This window comes from Vicugna pacos, chromosome 25 (genome assembly GCF_048564905.1).
Source record: "Vicugna pacos chromosome 25, VicPac4, whole genome shotgun sequence".
Taxonomy (NCBI): domain Eukaryota; kingdom Metazoa; phylum Chordata; class Mammalia; order Artiodactyla; family Camelidae; genus Vicugna; species Vicugna pacos.
In genome coordinates this window covers 40085370-40099548 of record NC_133011.1, presented here as the reverse complement: position 1 = coordinate 40099548, position 14179 = coordinate 40085370, and the positions used below count along the sequence as shown (strand labels likewise).

General features: G+C 56.2%; 1 protein-coding gene and 1 long non-coding RNA gene across 6 annotated transcripts; one reads left to right on the top strand and one right to left on the bottom strand.

Annotated features, from left to right (window-relative positions):
• Window positions 1–2929, bottom strand: LOC116285420 (uncharacterized). Its single transcript, XR_012064307.1, has 3 exons — window positions 2809–2929; window positions 1398–1630; window positions 1–403 (listed from the first exon to the last, which is right to left on the bottom strand). It is a non-coding gene; the product is annotated as an uncharacterized lncRNA (long non-coding RNA).
• A 66-nt stretch (window positions 2930–2995) lies between these two features.
• On the top strand, window positions 2996–13723 carry ZNF7 (zinc finger protein 7). 5 transcript variants are annotated; one of them, XM_072950089.1, is made up of 6 exons: window positions 2996–3028; window positions 4231–4260; window positions 4356–4400; window positions 4776–4902; window positions 8830–8946; window positions 10323–13723. In XM_072950089.1, the coding sequence occupies exons 3-6, from the start codon at window positions 4398–4400 to the stop codon at window positions 12104–12106; spliced, it is 2031 nt and encodes a 676-aa protein (XP_072806190.1). In that variant the 5' UTR covers window positions 2996–3028; window positions 4231–4260; window positions 4356–4397; the 3' UTR covers window positions 12107–13723. The 5 variants fall into 5 exon arrangements, with proteins under 5 accessions (XP_072806190.1, XP_072806187.1, XP_072806188.1 ...); XM_072950086.1 differs by having other exon boundaries at window positions 4045–4260; XM_072950087.1 differs by having other exon boundaries at window positions 4045–4260; window positions 4353–4400; window positions 8833–8946.
• The last annotated feature ends 456 nt before the right edge of the window (window positions 13724–14179 follow it).

Sequence of the window (14179 nt, the reverse complement as noted above, 5' to 3'; positions counted from 1 at the left end):
TTTTATTTCCCTTTAAAGAAAAACAGTTTGCTGGCCCAGAGGTTAGTCTTTCAAACAAGCTTCTGTTCAGCACATGTGGTCTTTGTTGAGCACAGGAGAGAGATGGCATATCACAGGCTCTGCTTTGAAAGACTCGGGTCCAGGTGGGAAAAACCTGAGTACAGGCAGGAGTCAGGAGCACAGGCCTGTGACCTGGGGCCCCTGCGACCCATCTCCTCAGGACCCCCTGGTACCCACCTTCAGCTCTTCATTCATTTAGCTCTCAGGATTCCGAGCCCCTGACCTCCTCAGGTGACATTTCCCTGGGGGCTCAGGGAACTTCTGCTTCTGTTCAGGGTTCTGGGGTCTCCTGGTTCTGCCTGCCAGCTTCTGAGCCAAGCAAGGCTAGATCCAAAAGGCGTTCCTAGAGATAGCAAACGACCCCTGAGAGCAAGGCTTTGATGCAAACCAACCAATCCAGAGCTGACTCCCAGCTATCTCCTTTATCAAACTCACATATCACACCAATATCCCCTGCCCTAAATCACCCCAGGGCCAGGTATCAGACAACTACAGACCATTCCTACAGCCTGTAGCCTGTTGAAATTACTCAAACTATATGGTCCTTAGCTAATTCAGAGGACCTGCCCTGCCTCACCCATTCCTTGCTGCAGAAACCCCAGTAAAGGCCCTGGGCCACACTCTCTCTCCCTCTTCTGCCTCCTGACCAACCTGGCGCTTCCCTGTGTAGCCCTGCATGGTGTGCCCTGCTTCCTGTTTCTTGAGACCTGTGCGTATAAACATCTTCCTTCATTTCTGAGTCTGCATGTCTTACCATCCCTGATTAAAACAAACCCAAGGTACATTTTAACATGCCAGGGGACCTTTGAGTGCACACAGATGGTGATGGCCCTCAGTGGGGCTCTGTCCCAGTTTGTGGAAAATATTATTGCTCTGGGCCATCTACAAGAATGCAGAAAGTGGCCTTGGAAATACATCCTTTGAAATGATTTTTAAACTGGGCTTTCCCCCTGGGATACAATCCCAATTCCAGGCTGGAATAACTGGAAAGCCATCTGGTCTGGCAAAGAGAAGGGGCACAGTGACCATTCAAGGGACCATACAGGCCCCTGTCTGTCAACAGTCTGTTTGCTCAGTGGGTCTGAGGCTCAGGGAGAATTATGGGACTGAGGTGGGGAGGCCCTGGAATAGCCTGTAGAGGTTGGATGCAGTCCCCTTGACCCACACCCCCACGTAGCACCCTCAGCTCTGCCCAAGTGTCTGCTGGGCGGACACCTGGTCACCAGGCTCAGGCACTCGTGGTGGCGGAGACGGCTCTGTCCTCAGAGTCTGCAGACCCAAACGTCAGCCCTGGCTCCTGCTCTTGCTCCCTGTGTCATCTTGGGGTTGCCCCTCACCTTGAGCACTCCAGGCTTGCCAGGACCTCCAAGTCTGGGTGGTGCTGTGTGAAGATCTTCCAGCTGGGAGGCTCCCGGTAGGTCGGGACCGCCAGTGAGCTCAGTGTACCAGGGTCATTCCTGGATGCACTTGTTTGGGGGCAGGACCTGGAGGGCGCCTGGGAAGCAGGCATATTCCCTGTCTTTCCCCATTCTCCATTCAGTTGTTTAATCATCCTTTGCACAGATGCTTTCTGAGCATAACCAGGGAGGAAGTGAGAATGGGAGAGTTGAGATCGAGACGCGGAGGCGTCGGGTGGGGGCGCCGGGACCACGGGGCACAGGGGCTCAGGGAGAGGAGCTGGTTCCTCCGAAGGCATTTGTTTTTCCCTTTGACCTCGACCTCCGGTAGGAAGCTGTCGGGGAGCCGACCCCGCCCACTTCCTTCCTTTGGCTTCTGCCCGATTTCTCCGTGGCTCTGAGCGACCCCGGGATTTGGATCGTTAGGAGTCGGGTGTCAGGGCCCTCCCCGCGAAGAGATCTGCGCACTCTGTGCCCCGCCCTTCCCACTTTCAGGGTTGCAGGGTGTGAACTGCGGGTCAGCCAGGCACAGAGCAAACCCGCAGGTGAAGACCTCCCAGGACCGGAGCCGCACGTGGAAGCTGAGGCCCCCAAAGACGAAGGCAGCGTCCTACCCAAGGCTTTTGCGGTGCTTTGGCCTGGCCCCCAATCGGGAGGCTCCTCCCGGGTCCCAGGGAACTCGGGGTGAGCCTGCCCCCACAGACAGGGTAGAGCCTGGATCTGGGAGAACACGCAGAACAGATTGTCCCGGGGTCCACACGAAGCTGGGGATGGTTGGGAGCGCAGCGAAGAGAAGCCCTGACCTGACTTCGGGGCGCGCCGCCCTTCGCCTGGGGTCCCATCCCACGCGGTCTCTCGGCAGGTTCTAGGCTGTCCTGCTCCCCGAACCCCGCGACCCTGGGACGCAGCCAGGGACCCCAGCCTGGCGTCCCGGGTGACTACCCTCCGCTGGGCTTCTCCGTCTCTCGGTGGTCCACAACCTTCCTGAGGGCCCTCCTAGCCTCATCTCTGGCCTGTCGGTGCCCTGTCCCAACTCTGCGGTGCCCTCGGCCTGGACCACCGGCTCCACCAGGCTCGGAACACCTGATCTTTCCACACAGCTTCTCTGCGCCGCCAGCTGGCCGCTCCCCCCGGACACCCTCCACCAGGGGCAAGGCCTGGATAGGGGCGTCTCCGTAGTCCTGGGGCCTGGAACGTGCCCAGCGGTTGCATTCAGCTACAGAGAAGCCCGGACACAGATCTCGGGACTGGTGACCCGAGGTGCGCGGGACCGGCCCGGGCGACCCTAAGGCTCTCTTTCGCTCCACCGGGATCCGCTCCTCCCCGTCCTGGGAGGAGAGAAACCACGCACCAGCCACGGCTCCGGCGCCGCTCTCCCCAGCGGCGTCTTTTCCCGGACAATCTGGCCCCGCCGCCTGCCCACCGGGCTGCTGGGCTGGGAACCACCGAGTCGCCCGAGCCTCCGAACCGCCCAGAGAGGCCGGAAGTCTCCGGGACAGAGTGGGCGCGGGCGTTCGGGGCCCGTTTCCGGCGTCGTCGCGCGTGTGGAGCCTCGGGCGGCCCCGGGGCGGGTGAGTCCGAGCGACCCGCGCGGGTTAGGGCCGGGGCGGCCCACGTGCTCCTCGCCCTCGGGCGGAGTGGCTGCCGGCGGCCCCGCGCCCTCCCGCCTGCGACGCTGCGGGCCCCGCGCTGCTCGGGCCTCGGCGGGGAAGCGCGGGTGGCTCGGAGAGTCCGCGGGGGCGGTGGGCGAGCCGCGGCCGCCTGGGCCCGCGGAGGCGGGAGGCGGAGTCCGGCAGATCCGGCCGCGCGCCAGCCTCGTGGTCCTCCAGCCAGACCTAGGCCTGCCCCAGGGGATCCCCACCCCTGGCCCTCTCTTCCCCTCACTCACTGCCCCTGGAAGACCTAGACTTAGTGACAGTGACGAAAAGGGCTGTGCTTTGGGAGGGGGCGGGTCTTTATCTTCTCTGAATTCTGGCTGCTGCTCCGGGCCTGCAACTCGCTGCCGGGGACCCAGGATCCAGCACTGGCAGCCGCTGGCCTCCTGGTCGGGCCCAGCTGGGGGCGCACCTGACAGTGGTCACTGCTGCCTGGGTCAGCCTCCCTGTGCTACCGGCCTGGGGCTTCTGCCTTCAAACCACTTTTTGAGACAACCCCCACCTCCAGGAACTCACTTCTCATTCTGACCTCCTAGGGGGATGCCTGGGGAGAGGGCCGAATTTATGTACTGGGGATGGGAGGTGGGGTCCTGTATCCACTCGTCTTTCCCTGCAGTCCATCCTTCTGGTTCCTGCCCGCTCCAGCCTCCAGTGCATCATGCTTCCTCTTGCTGTCTGTGATCCAGCCCCTCTGGCTTACTCAGCCCATTCTTTCCTGCCTCGTGCCCTTTGCACAAGCTGTTCCTGCTGTCTAGGGTACCCTCTCCCACTCCCTTACCTTGCCTGAGTTAGCTTCTAGGGGAAGTGACCCATCAGACTAAGTCAGCATTTCCTATTGTAAATGCTTTCAGAGTTCCTTGTACTTCCATGCTATTATCATGGTTGTAATTTGGCGTTTGTGTGTGTGATCATTTAACTCTTTCCTCCACTAGACTGCTCAGTGAAGGCAGAGTCCTTGTGCATTGTTCACTCCTGCATTCCCATTGCTTAGTGGAGCATGTGGCAATCACCCATTATGTTTCTGTGGAGTGAGTCACACACGCCACACACTCTGAAAGATGAATGAAGCTTCGGGGGGCAGATACTCAAGTGCCATGGCCTCTTTGACCCCGCCCCAGGTCCCTGCCAGAAAATATCTGGAGTTGGAGGTAAAGGATCTGAGAACACGGTACTCCTTCATCTAGCTTGGAAGTCAGCCTCTTACTCCAAGACCCTGATCTCTGACTCTCATAACTGCCAGCAGGTCTCTCGGCCTGGACGTGTGGATGACCGCACACCGAACCTCATGGTAGGAGTCTGACTTCCTTCATTCCCTCGCTTGTCCTGTAAGGACCCCTACCTCCTTCTCTGGGCACCCACCCTGTTCCTGGGCCTGGCCCCGGGCCCTTGCTCGGCTCCTTGTTTGGTCCTCGCCAGGCTCTGGTGTGCCCATGGCCAAGGTAGTGAGCAGGCCCCTGCCCACTCTGGGCCCAGCCTGAGGCCCCTGCAGAGAGTTGTAGATCAGCATGGTCTGCCTGTCCCCCGCCAGTACTCTCTATCCCCTTGATTTTAGAGCCACAGGGCCCAGTGACAGCCTCACCCAGCTTGTGCATGTGCCTGAGACGTCCCGTTAGGCAGCGCCAGTATGGGGCTGGCACCCATGGGCCCCGATGTGTCCTTTCAGGAGGCTGTGACGTTTGGCGATGTGGCTGTGCACTTCTCGCGGGAGGAGTGGCAGTGTCTGGACCCTGGCCAGAGGGCCCTCTACAAGGAAGTGATGCTGGAGAACCACAGCAGCGTGGCCGGACTAGGTGAGGCTTCACCTGGACTCCCTCCGCCGCACCATCAGTCAGTGTCCACCTAGCCAGGTCTCTGCTAGGGGCTGGGGATGTGGAGGCCATATGGTCAAGCCCTCTCAGGCTAGACAGGGGCCTTGAACCTGTGAGTCTCTGTGGGTCAGAAGCTGACCCGGGAGGGTTTCGGTGAGCCAGGCAAGCTCTGAGCTTTGCACACATCACGATTCAGTCCTAACTGTGTAGGTGGACTTCTGGGAGCTAACGAAGCCTCTTTTTTGCCTGGGTCAATAGATAAGATTACTGTAAGAAACAGAATCCAAACAGAGTAAACAACAAAATGGAACTTATTGGCTCATGGGATCCAAGGAAATGGTTGTACAACTGAAGCCTGGGTGGCAGCGATGCCCCAGGGACCTCTATGTGGAGGCTGTTGCCTCCCCTCTCTCCTCCTGCCTGCCACCATCTTCCTCTCCCATCCCCCACTGCCACAGGCAGACGCTCCAGCGCGCTTCAAGCCTGTCTCTCTTACTGTGCTACGAGCCCATGGCTTGGATTGTACCCTTGTAGGGGAGGGTGTGCCCCCGCTGTGCTGGCCCCACAGGGTCTTTAACCCCATCACACATAGCACCTGGGCCACTGAGAGAGCATTGGGTGGGGGGCCAGGAGTGGGCTCGCCCAGCAGAGTGGTGGGACCAGGCCTGTCCCTCTCTGCCCTTCTATTTCCACGCAGAGGAGCACGTGGTGAGCTTGCCTGGTGTGAACTTGTGGTTCTCTGATCACTGCTCACCCCGAGCCCCTCTTCCCTCTCATTAGCATTAGGCAAAGCCAGGTTTCTTCAGTAAAGTGCTCAAAGCCTTGGCCTGTTTTCTGCTGGGGTTACTGGGCCTTACTGGTTTGAATTTGTTTATTATTTCTGATTGCTGGCTTTCATTGAATCCGAGGTACGGTACGTCGTGAGACACGTCATTATCTTATGTATCAACAAGAAGTAGAATGCTGCTGATTATACTGCCGCATGACTTTTTCTTATTCCGTAAACATTTTTTATACTTTTTACAAGCGCTCTTAGACCCCCTTAGACGTGGCTTACCGTGCGCCAGTGAGCTGGAATGGGAAGGACAAGAGGAGAGAATTGGCTTGGGTGTTGCTCACGTCCCCTCCTGTCTTCTGGTGTGTTGGTTTCTGTGTTCATGCTTTCACCTGCTGGCATCTGTGGGCCCTCGGGAGCCTGAGGGCTGAGCCTTTAAGTGTTGCTGGGTTTCCTCCCATCGGCAAGGCTGGTGCCCAACATTGGCGGCCGCTCCTTCTGTGTGGATCTGGTCGCCATGCCCGGTCTCCTGTCTTGGGCCTGGTTTGCACACGTGGGCCGATTTGCCAGAGACTGAACTGCAGTCCCTGGTCCGCAGCAGTTTGCTTCTCCAGTCTTGGGCGTGCACCCCGCTGCTCTTCCTCCACGGCCTCCTGCCTGTGCGGTCACTCCTGCAGAGAGCAGGACAGTGCTGTGACTTGCCACCGTGCCTGTGTGCATGCAGTCGCTTCAGCTGTCACCGCCCCCAGCCGAGGACAGCAGGTCCCAGGTGTGACCCACGTTCAGACGTGCACGTGCTCTTTAGGTCGATGTTAGGCTACGTCCTGTGTGGTGACACCACACAGGTGTTGTGCTTTGTGAATATCTTTCCCATTCTTTCGTGTTTGCTCACTCTGAGGTCAATTAAATCAGTCAGTTTTTGCCTTATGAGTTGTACCTTTGAAGCTCTTTCTTACTCCAAAGTCACAGAGACGGCCTGCAGTTGTTCATGTGGATTTGGTAGTTCATCTGTCTCATTTAGGTCTGGGCTCCACATTTGTGTGTAATTAAGTAAAATCCTTTTCTCTGTACACACACACAGCCGTTCTCCCAGCACTACACTGTCCACTCTTCCTGGCTGATTGCGGAGCTGCCCTGACGGTGTGTTTCGAGCTTGGGTCTCTCTGGGCCAGCTCGCTGTTTTTTATTTGGTTGTTTTATCATCATTGTTCTTTTTTGCTTTGACTCTGCAGTCTTAACACCTGGCGGGCAGCTCTCTTTACCCTTTTTAAAGTTTCCCTTACCCACTCAAGGCTGGCAGGGTAGTTGCTTCATGTAAGTCTAGAATGAGTGAGAGTTCCTCAGAAATTGGGAATGGTTTGAATTTGCAGACAGCATGAAGGAAGCTGGCACCTTTCTGTTAACTGCTCCCATCGAGGATCGTGGAATGGTCTCCATTATCTCACTTACTGTGTTAGAGTCTTGGAATTTTCTCCCAAGTGGTCTCATGTTTGATTCTTTAGGTTGTTTTGTGACTGTATCATTTTTATGTTACCATGTTTTCTAGCCGGTTACTGCTGGTTTTGGAGGTAGATCTTGTGTTTGGCCACCGAGTCGGGTCCCTGCTTGTTCTGGTGTCATGTTCTAGGAGAGCTTGCCAACGAGACCTGGGTGTTCTCCCTCCTGTCCCCACGTGTCCTGATGGCTGGCGATGGCCAGAGTACCAGTGCCCTTAGGACTTCTGCGTACATGCTTGTTTTGTTCTGATTTTAAAGGCAATGAATGCATCTGACTAAGAACAGAAGTTGGCTAAGGAGTTTTGTTTTTAATCATATGAGTGTATTGAATTTTGTCTTTTTTAGTTTTTATACAAATTGATCTATTCATTGAGATTTTCAATTTGGGGGTCATGTGTTTGTTTGTAATACTCTTCATTTTTAATCTCTGTTGTGTTTGTATTTGTTTCCCTTGTTTATTTTATTTTTTTGGCAGCATCTTTTCACTATGTCGACCTTGATCAGTTTTACCACAAGGCTACTGTGTTCCTCTTTTCCTTTTTTTTTTGGCAGGGATTTTATTTCCAACTCCTTGAATGTAATGTCTGCCCTTTTTATGTTTACCATTCTTGTTTCTAGTAAATGCATTAAAAATAGAAAATTCTGTCTGTGAGTACCGCTTCAGCCGCTTCCTGCAAACTTTGACTCATAGTCATTTGTTATTCAGTGTCCGAGGGGCTGACAGGTTTGTGCCCCTGTTGGGACTGCTGGCACGTCTAGTTGGCGTTTGCACTGGGCATGGTCGGTGGTATTGTTCTGTGGCCTGTGCTCTGACTCCCTCTGTGGCTGGCCTGGGGTGAATGGTCCATGTGTGCTTGGCAAGAACACCTGTTTCCTGTTGAGCGTGGGGTCCTGCCGTCACCTGAGGCCTTCGACCAAGGATCTCTGCCTGCCTTTCCTACCCCCCATGGCCTGAGGGAAACCTGAGGGGAGCCCAGCCAGAGGGATGGGCCAGGAGCACACCACACAGCCTCCCCACACGTGGGGACGGCAGCCCCAGAAGGCCAGTGCCAGGTGGGTGCCCGGGATCTGCACCCCTCCCCTGACTGCTGACGCCCCAGGGCTTCGTGTGAGGACTTGAGGCTGGGGCTGCCAACTGAAGACTGGCCTTTCTCACCTTCTTTTTTTTTTTTTTTACAAATTTTTTTTTTTACATTTTTTATTGATTCATAATCATTTTACAGTGTTGTGTCAAATTCCAGTGTTCAGCATCTCACCTTCTGATTTAACATCTGTTTTGGTTGTTGGTTTGTTGTTGTTCGTCTCGTTTCTTAACCACTCCTACCTCCTCTGTGCTGAGGGACTGCCTGTCTCTGCGGAGGGAAGTGCTGGCAGTGCCTGGGGCAGAGCTGGCCTGTACTTTGCAGACAGGGTTCCCTGGGGATCCTGGCCCTCCTGCAGATGGAGACAGGGACAGGGTGGGAGTCCCGGCATTCTTCTGTGTCCAGATCCGACAAGAAGGGCCCCTGTGCCCAGACCTCACCCACAATGGGCCTTCAGCAGCCCCCGGCTCCTTTCCTTCTGGGATCCAGGGAAAGCTGAGCCCTGCCCTGCACTCCTGCCACACTGATGCCGTCTCCTCCTCTGCCGCCCCCACAGCAGGATTCCTGGTCTTCAAGCCTGAGCTGATTTCCCGGCTGGAACAGGGACAGGAGCCCTGGGTCCTCGACCTGCAGGGAGCAGAGGGGAGAGAGGCAGCGAGGGCCTCCCAGACAGGTGAGGCTCAGGCCTGTGGTGGGGAGGCTTCCAGGCACAGGTGAGGAGGGGTCTGGAGCGCCCGTGCCCACGAGGGCTGCAGGTTGGAGGCTAGAGGTGGGCCCCTGGGAGTGGCCACGCCTGTAGCTGGGAAACCATGGGCTCTGCTCGGAGGTGTGGGCAGTCATGGAGGGGCTCAGGAGAGGCTGAGCTACAGAAAAGCAAGAACATAAAGCACCTGTGATTATGGCAAAAAGTTTGTTGTTGAAACGCATTGTGTTCAGTTTCTACTTTTTCTAATGCTCTTTTTTTTAAACTAATACTCTTATTAAGCAAAGGTACAAACGTGTGGACCCAAGGGAAGCACTGAGCTGGGCTCTGAGTGTCCCTGAGACAGTTTCCTGCCTCTGCCAGCAGCTCCTCCAGAGCTTCCTAGGGGCGTGAGTGACCCCAGCCTCCCAGACCAGGCTCCAGGCCTGGGTTAGGGTTCTGGGACTGCTATAACAAAACACCACCAACTGGAGGCTTAAAACAGCAGAGATTTTTTGGCTTCTCTGTCCTAGAAGCCAGATGTCCAAAATCAAGGCCTTGGCAGGGTCGTGTCCCCTCTGAAACCTGTAAGGTAGGAGCCTTCCTGCCTCTTCCAGCTCCTGGTGTCCCTAGATATTCCTTGTCTGGCGGCCACATCAGTCCTCCATGTGGACAGCAGGCAGGGGTAGGCGGTCCCTCCAGAAATCCACGGGAAGGTGGAGCCAGTATGTCCACCTGGAAGCTGAGGGGCCGACCAGCAAGGGGCGTGGTCAGGTGGGAGTTGGAGTGGCTTGGTGGCAGCTGGAGAATGCAGAGTTCAGGCCTGAGGTCCAGCTCAGAACCCCACCCAGTGGACAGCCCGATGCCCGGCCATCTTGGGCTCGCCCCCGTGTGCCCCTCAGCAGCTCTTGTGCCTCATTTTTCTCGGTACCTAACGTCCTTCTGTTTGTAGTGTTCAGTCCCTCTTTCTTCCTCACTCTACCTCCTCTGGAACCAGGAGCCTCTGACCTCTCAGTCTAACCCTGCCTCTCACTAACCCTGCCACTCTCTCAGGCTCACTTTGGATTTTTCTCATACTGGTTCCCTGTAGGATGACACGCCCTCCTCGTGTGGGGGTGGCCCTTTGCACTCTGCCATGCACACAGTAGTTGAATGAATTCATAAGGTAAAACAGCATGAATGAAACCAAATTTTGAGAACTCAGAGGCACTGACTTGTGTCACCTTCCCATGTGGGGTGTCTCCATGCTCAGTGCGTCCTGTCCTGGTGGGGCTCAGTCCCAGGGAAGATCTGCACCCCAACCCCAGTCTTTGTCCTCTCTCTGAGCATGGGGCATGCGGAGCAGTTTTATCTCCTGCTTATTTCAGGTTCCACGATTGGGACTGATGGAGAGCAGGCCTGTGAGGACGTGGATGTTGTCAAATCAGGATCCCATGTGGCAAGGGTAAAAACTCCTCCACAGGATTTTCCTCAGAGTCCTGGCTTTGGAGGCACCTCTGATTTGGAGGTCTGGTCAGAGAGTCAGCCAGGCTCCCGCTTCCAGAAGAGCTGCTTGAACACGGGGACTGTGGCTTCCAGGAAGACCTTTGTCCAGGAGGAGGCCCAGGGGTATGATGGGCTGGGCAGCAGCACCCACCCGAACTGTCAGCCTGATAAAAGTCAGGGGTCCTTCCGAAGGTGCAGCATGTGTGGCAGGAGGTTCAGAGCTGCTTCAGGTGTTGCTCTGCATCAGGAAATTAACACACAGAAGAGATCTAACCCATGTCAAGAGTGCCAGAAAAAATCATCTGATTGCTCACAGGGGAGACATCAAAGTAACTTGCATGGAGAGAAGCCATATGAATGTGAGGAGTGTGGGAGAGCTTTCCGGCTGTGCTCACAGCTTAGTCAGCATCAGAGAATCCACACTGGAGAGAAGCCGTTCAAATGCACTGAGTGTGGAAAAGCCTTTCGCCTGAGCTCAAAACTTATTCAGCATCAGAGAATTCACACTGGAGAGAAGCCCTACAGGTGTGAGGAATGTGGAAAAGCCTTTGGTCAGAGCTCTAGCCTCATCCACCATCAGAGGGTCCACACGGGAGAGAGGCCCTATGGCTGCCGGGAGTGTGGGAAGGCCTTCAGCCAGCAGTCTCAGCTGGTCAGGCACCAGAGGACTCACACGGGAGAGAAGCCCTACCCATGCCGGGAGTGCGGGAAGGCCTTCAGCCAGAGCTCAACCCTAGCTCAGCACCAGCGGATGCACGCTGGGGAGAGACTGCAACTGCCAAGAACCCCGGATGGTCCCAGCCTCCTTGCGCCTCAGAGGACCCATGCTACAGAGAAACCATTTAAGTGTGGCGAGTGTGGGAAGGCTTTCAGGTGGGTCTCCCGCCTTAGTCAGCATCAGCTGACTCACACCGGAGAGAAACCCTACAAATGCAACAAGTGTTCGAAAGCCTTTGGTTGTAGCTCACGGCTTATTCGCCACCAGAGAACTCACACTGGAGAAAAACCATTTAAATGTGAAGAATGCGGGAAAGGCTTTGTCCAGGGCTCACACCTCATTCAGCATCAGAGAATCCACACTGGAGAGAAGCCCTATGAGTGCAGTGAGTGCGGGAAGGCCTTCAGCCAGAGCTCCAGCCTCATTTACCATCAGAGAATCCACAAAGGGGAGAAGCCCTATGAGTGCCTCGAGTGTGGAAAAGCCTTCAGTATGAGCACACAGCTCACGATCCATCAAAGGGTTCACACCGGGGAGAGGCCCTATAAGTGCAGCGAATGTGGGAAAGCCTTCAGTCAAAACTCCACCCTTTTCCAGCACCAGATCATTCACGCGGGAGTGAAGCCCTACGGTTGCAGTGAGTGCGGGAAGGCCTTCAGCCGGAGCTCCTACCTCATCGAGCACCAGCGCATCCACACTCGGGCCCAGTGGTATCATGAGTACGGGAATGCCCTGGAGGGGCCTAACCACATGAGCCGTAAGAAGGTTAATACTGCCAAGAAACTGCATAAATGTAGTGAATGTGAGAAAATATTCAGGTGGCGCTCACATCTAATCATACATCAGAGAATTCACACCGGAGAGAAACCTTATAAATGTAATGAATGTGGCAAAGCTTTTAATCGCAGCTCAAGGCTTACTCAGCATCAGAAAATTCACATGGGATAGACCGCTCACCTTTGCAAATGTGTCTAAATGTGATTATACATACAGCCTTAACTTACTTTACGTGGGATCATTTGTCCTGACGGTTCAGAATGCTGGGAACAAGGCAGACTTGCTCTCTTAGGAAAGGGAACATCCACCCAGATTCGTACAAGCTGTGTGCTTATTTGCTGGCATGTCTGACCTCACCGCCTTCATAAAGCCTGTGTCCCTCACCTCAGGGTGCCCACATGCAGCATCTTGAGTTCACAGCGGACGAGGAAGAGGCATGAGGAAAGCCCCGTGAGAAGTTAGCCAGAATGTCTTCCTTAAGCACTGCTCGCTCAGACTGCCCTCAGCAGCTTGTGTTAGCAGCAGTGCACAGGGTGCTAAACTCCCTTCTCCGCCTCCTTTGAGTCTCGTCCCCCAGCAGAGCAGCCCAGGGGGAGGCCAGCCAGCGGAGCTGCCTTTGACGGAGCGAGACCTGCGGAGCAGCACCTGGGCTGGGGACAGGGCCACCCACCCTCCCCAAATGGAGAGCCTAGCTGCCCATCTGAGCAGGAGTTAAATGGGCAGCCCCTTGCATCACATAGCCTCTGTCATCCCGGCCCCACAGGAGCCTCGCATCTGCCCAGGGTTGCCTCTCAAGAGGCCAGGACGTGGATTGTTTATTGCTGCTGACCGGACTTCCTCAGAGCTCCAGCCGCCAGAGCTGGGAGATCTGCAGGCAGACACGGGAGCCTGCACCTTTTCTCAGAGACGGCGGTAGGTGGAGGCAACCACTCACCAGGCGTCGGCATGGGTGCGAGGGTGCCCCGCAGGCTTCCAGGAGCACCAGGTGTACATCAGCCAGGAAACAGCTTTTGCCGTGAACAAGACCAAGCCCCTCCATGGGGAGCCAGCGGGGTGGGGGCATTGCTTCACCTCCAGGTTTTCTCTGCCCGCACGGCCTGGAGAAACGGCCTGGGTACAGGGGTCAGGGCCACGTGGCCTCCTTGGCACGCACAGTAAGAATGTGCAGGGAAGACCTCTGCTCTGTCAGCTGCTCTGGTTGATCTGCCTCATGGGCTGGGACCTTGCAGAGCCTCACGGCCGATCTAATTAAGGCTCCAAGCCACAGGGTGAGCTGCCCTGCAGCGCTGACTCCAGCCCTTCCCCGGGGTCCTGGACTCACCAGCTGAGACTTGGGACCAGGAGTCTTGTTTGGACAGGCTGTAACCCTGAGGGGCGAAGGTCACTTCAGGATCTATCGCAACACTGTTTGGGTCACCGTCTCGTTGGTTTGGTTAAGCCCACGGGCAGGTCCCCAGAACACTGCAGCCTCGATCACCGTGTGTGACGTGGCCCAAAAGCAGCCTGTGGGTTTGTATCAGGTGAAACAGGTGCTGCTCCCTGTGTGCCCAGATGGGGGGGACGTGTCTGGAGCCCTCTGGTTGTGTTGGAACAGCAGAGTTCAGGATGGTCGAGTCCACTGAGTTTGTGTTTGGTGTGTGGGCAGGGACGCCAACTCTGAAGAGGGTCAGCCAGATTGCCAGCTGCTGCTGCTTAGCCCTGCACAAGGATGCCGGTTCCCAGGCTGCAGCACCATTTCTCGGGATGAGGACTGACCCCCAACCTGCACCTGCACCTTCGGAGGAGTTCCCTCCCTGGGTGCGAGGCACCGCGAAACAGATCAGTGTGCCCACTTGAGTAGCTGTGACCCCGTCTCCCTGGCCACCCCTGCTCCACCCAGAACTTGCATCCAGAGGGTCAGCGCACAAGGTCCCAGGATGTCTACAGACTCTGCAGAGACTGGGGACCTCCTGTCTCCTCCATGGCTGCTGTGCTCAGCCAGCTGGTGGACAGGTGGGCACGTCTGAGTGGCCGCAAGTACTTTAGGCTTATGAGCCACCCCAAAATGGGACAAGAGTCAAGGTCCTGGGTGGACCTGCCACATGCCTGCCATCCACTGGCACCTGGCACTGGCCTGTGCTGGCAGGACCTCTTGAGGCCCTACCCCCTCGCCACCTCCTGGCCTGTGCGCCCTCAGAAGGCGGTCTGTCACTGGATGCACTGTCCCCACAAGGGAATCGCCTCCTCGTGGCCACTTCCTGGTAA